The sequence below is a fragment of the Convolutriloba macropyga genome, chromosome 1 (genome assembly GCF_964194025.1).
Source record: "Convolutriloba macropyga chromosome 1, txConMacr16.3, whole genome shotgun sequence".
Lineage (NCBI taxonomy): Eukaryota > Metazoa > Xenacoelomorpha > Acoela > Convolutidae > Convolutriloba > Convolutriloba macropyga.
In genome coordinates this window covers 19,731,328-19,736,013 of record NC_134468.1, presented here as the reverse complement: position 1 = coordinate 19,736,013, position 4,686 = coordinate 19,731,328, and the positions used below count along the sequence as shown (strand labels likewise).

General features: G+C 35.3%; 1 protein-coding gene across 6 annotated transcripts; it reads left to right on the top strand.

Annotated features, from left to right (window-relative positions):
• The first annotated feature begins 2,167 nt into the window (after positions 1 to 2,167).
• LOC142346706 (neuronal membrane glycoprotein M6-a-like) lies at positions 2,168 to 4,680 on the top strand. 6 transcript variants are annotated; one of them, XM_075398888.1, is made up of 2 exons: positions 2,168 to 2,363; positions 3,429 to 4,680. In XM_075398888.1, the coding sequence occupies exon 2, from the start codon at positions 3,831 to 3,833 to the stop codon at positions 4,599 to 4,601; it is 771 nt and encodes a 256-aa protein (XP_075255003.1). In that variant the 5' UTR covers positions 2,168 to 2,363; positions 3,429 to 3,830; the 3' UTR covers positions 4,602 to 4,680. The 6 variants fall into 6 exon arrangements, with proteins under 6 accessions (XP_075255003.1, XP_075254997.1, XP_075255001.1 ...); XM_075398882.1 differs by having other exon boundaries at positions 3,398 to 4,680; XM_075398886.1 differs by having other exon boundaries at positions 3,378 to 4,680.
• Positions 4,681 to 4,686: the final 6 nt, after the last annotated feature.

Sequence of the window (4,686 nt, the reverse complement as noted above, 5' to 3'; positions counted from 1 at the left end):
AAAATAAAATTGAAAAAAAAAATCATGTTCTCAATTTATTTGACTATCAGCACACCAGTTTCAAAAAAAATTAAAACTGCAAATTAATTGTTTGAATGCAAACTGCGACTTCTGAAACAGCAACTAACTCTCCAGAAAGTTTTTAGGTATTTCATTGCAACTTCTTGCAAAAATATCAACGTTAATGAGGATTTTAAATTTTTAGATTTTTAATACAATTTTTAGATATGATGTGATAGGCATTGACAGCGAAAAGAAAGCAGTGGCCAAAACGCTCACAAGGTCAATCCCAAAACAAAAATTAAAAAAGAAATTGGATGAAAAAAAAAACTGAGGGAAAACTTTCTTAAAAATTCAAGTAGCCCTATTCTTCCGTGAACTCCTTTGATTTTAAACAAAGAAAATAACAACTTCTGATTATCACTATTTTCGCACAGATTCAAAAAGCACAAGGAGGCTCAGCTTCTGAGCAAGGCGAAATTGGAATTAAAGCTTTTCATACGGGAGCTGATTTGTTTTGTGCCGAGGGAATGCATCAAGCATTTTTTATCTTAAACCTTGGTACATTAAGCTACCATCATTCTACGCTCTTAGCATTGGCCAATCAACTTCTACCTGATTATATTAAGTATTCTGGGGTTCCCAAATGTTTGATTTAAAAAAAAAATTGTTATGAAAACCAATTAAAAGTGTATCATTATAAAAACGTTTGGGCATTTGCATTTCTCCACTAAAAACACATTCCGCAATTTTTCCTGCAAAAAATTATATTAAAGAAATCAAACCATTATATTTAGGTTTTTTGTTAATTCTGTTGCTGTTATTTTGCCTAGTCGTAGATCCCAGCTGCACAAGGCGCATTAAACTGGCGCAAGTCTGAAAATATTAAATTTTATTAACAGATCATCTGATTACAGAGACACTTATGACTAGACATGTCTTTATATATATATATATATAATATATATATATATATATATATATATGTGTGTGTGTGTGTATATTTATATATATATATATATACATATATATATATATATATATATATATATATATTATATATATATATATATGTATATATATATATATATATATATATATATATATATATATATATAAATCATATATTTATTACTATATATAGATTTTGAACTAATTGAGTGTTTTAATTTGTCTTGGAGGGTTTTTGGAGTGAATTAAAAAAACTTTCGTGCACGAGGTATACCAAGTTTCCTTTTCAGGCATTCGACTGATAGATAGTCTACGCCCGTTCGTGCGGCTGCTGATGTAAGTATACAAAAATTTACTAGCATCTATGTAACTTAAAAAAATACAGCAAGTTGTTTTGCTATGATATGAAAAAGAAAACTAATTGCCAAACTCGCCAAATAAATCACCCATAATTGTTTCGTTTCGTATGAAATCAATTGAAAAAAAAGAGGAAAAACTTTTGGTTTTTTCAATTAACTTGATTGAGTGGCACAGTAAGAGCAAGACATGAACAAATTGTCATGCTAAGAATGAACACTTTGTGATGGTCAGTTTTGAGTGTGGCCCACTAGTGATCTCAGTTAATGTCTTGTTTTGGCAAATGTGTTTTAAAATTAACGATCTACACACAATAATGTGAGCTAAAAGCCTTACGCATATTACCATTATTATTTGAGTTATTAATTGACTGCCACCGCTGGTATTCGCAAAATGCACTTTGGGACCAATTTGAAAAATAGCTTTCTCTTATTACAATCCGATCCATTTGGTAAAATGGTACATACATTGCTGGGAATATTGGCCGACATCCGGTTTAGCCGAAAATGAAAAATGAGAAATTTAGCCGACCATGTAGTTCTGATTGGTCGATAAAAATCTGATTGGTCAAAATACCACAGTTCGTCCAAACATTACAATTGGCGAGTGGTCGGGTTTTTGGCTTAATTTTCCTTTTTTAAAAAAACTTACCGGCTGAATCGCCTTTCGACCAATTCAGCGATCGCCGGTAAGCACCATTAATTTATGAAGCTCGATAAATTCATCAGCTTGAGTAAATTCTTGTTTAGATATATAAGTTTGCTATGTACGTACGCAGATTAATAAATTTTTGACCATAGATTAATCAGAGCTTTCTGCTGTTGGTAATATATTCAAAACATAAGTTGGTAATATTTAAAACGCATTTGTTGACTCAGTCGCCTTTTTCAGCCTGTATCAATTTTTTGTTGTAAGTTAGAACAAGTTACCATTTTGAACTTTGTGGCCTTATTTTACATATTCGTTCTCAGAGTTTTGCATTAACAATATTATTTGGTTATTTTGTATAGTTCGTTATAAAAAATATTGATTGTCGGTTGTTAATTGTTATTATTGTGAGTCAGGCTATTATACAGATTGCTGCGCTGTGAACACATATTGAGAAATAACATGATAGCAACATTTTTTTGTGAAACCATTCCCATACCACATTTTCCCATTTTCTCTACATTACAGGATATCGTTTAAGTGCATTCAAACTTAAAAAAAAACACAGGCAGGCATAATATGTCTCACGCATATACACAAACACCGTTTTACCATTTTTTTAAAGCCGCGCACAGGGAAATAAATAAGACGTTTGAATGCAAATACGTACGGCATAATACAAAATCAGGAAGACAAACAAATAACACATACCATCTTCACATGCACCGCTAGCACACAAAAAAAACGTTGGTATAAAAAAACGTGGTTTGTCTTACCTTTATATACGCAAAAACTACACTACAGTTTACGAATTTGTTTTTGGCTTTTCCTTACTTCGTGTTGAGGAAATTTATTCTTTTTTCCTCTTGTCGGCAAAAATAACTTGCATTCAATTTTTCCAGTAAAATGCATCTCCTACGCGGTACAGTTTTGCTTCAATCCGATTTAACATCTCTAGTGGTGTATCCTTCATAGTTAGTTACTGGTGTGCATGTTTGTGTGTGTATATGAGATAAAATGGTCACGCTTTCTAGCCAAAATATCTGCTAATCACATTTTCATTGCAGATGATTCCAAAAAACATCCTTTGTTAAACCTGGCCAATAGGAATTTTTCTAATCCGATGGTTAAATTCCACAGCGCTGTTTAGTTATAATGCGGGGCTAGGATTTTCATCCGACAGGGGTTTCAGCCGACTAGGGAAAATAAGAAATTTGGAGGACAGCTCAATTCTGATTGGTAGAGAAATCGGATTGGTCAAAATACCACTGTTCGTGCAGCCATTACAGGGGTTCGGTCATGTTGTCAGCTTAAATTCTCAATTTTTTGGTAGTCGGCTAAACTCCCTGTCGGCCAATTCAGCGATCGCTTTATATTGGTTATAGATTCCTAGATTTTTTCACAAACATACGTTTTTTTAGTCATTGTGTTCACAACACAGCAACAATTAATCATCAAAACATACCAACAAGCGGAGAGAAGGAAACAGCACAACAATTACATCAGAGAGTGATTAATAAGGTTGACTCACACACCTGCGCACACCTGATTATATTTCTCAATTTTCTTTTCAGACGCAGTTGTTCACTTATTGCTTCCACTTACCATTTGAAAACATTACGGGATTCCACAAAGCTAACGTTAAAGCTGCTGACAGTAAATTATTACATTAATTACAGATTACCACGAAAAAGAGAGAGGTCTTACAGCTAAAGCGGTAAATATACCCCCATATTTCCAAACAAGCTCTTTGAAAAAGAAACAGTTTTCTATACAGAAAAAGAACTTTGTATCGCTATCATTTACAAAAATCTAACGTGCAAATTTCAGTTAGTAAACAGCATATACCAGAACAGTTAAAAAATTGACTAAAAATGGGCGTCTGTGAACGAATTCCTTTTGGATCTATGATATCAACAGTGCTGGTGGCAGTCGGTTGTGCCTTGTTTGCTGGGGGAACAATCCTAGGGTTAAAAGCGAGCGAAGATTTCATGGAAGACTACCGACAGAACGCAACGACATTCGATAAGAACACAGACCGAGTTGATGACGTCAAAGATATCGCTTCATACTCGTGCTATGGATTGTGTGCAGTCATGGTTGTAGTGTGTATTGTACTGCTACTTCGAGGGTTCTTCTCAACTACCCGGGACGATGTCTGGGGAGGTTCCAGCTTCATGAGTCACACTGATACTGGACGATGTCTGAACATTGTGCTGATTGTGATGACATTCATCGTGTTCATTGCCTGGACTGGAATCCTTGCTTTCTCCACAATCCCTTTGATCACCTGTTTCTACATGATCCGGGTCACAGATGAGTTCCCGGCCAGCCGGAATCTGGATATGACGTACTATCTGATCGTGCCTTTTGACTTTGTAGAAGAGAGACGGGAGATTCTTGGCACCCAGTTGGAAGCAGCCCACGATGATCTGATTGAGAACGTGCTCATGTACTACATAATTGCGTGGGGAGGAGCATTTTTGAGCGTGTGGGGTCTGGCGGGCTTCCTGATTACCCTTGCAGGCACCTGGGGTATTGGGCAGGAAAGTAAGAAGCAGGAAGAGTACATCTACAGACGGAATCGTGAACAGAGAGAGCTAGAGGACTATCAGAGGGCACAGAATGGCAAATACCACATGTGAAAATACAGTGACATATCATACTTTTTTGTTAACGGACAGAACGACTCTGAAGCCATTAAATCGTATAATTATCCATGAGTCTGAT

Bases quoted from the DNA above. Each gene is read 5' to 3' on its own strand.
- LOC142346706 (XM_075398888.1), top strand. From the start codon at position 3,831: ATGGGCGTCTGTGAACGAATTCCTTTTGGATCTATGATATCAACAGTG.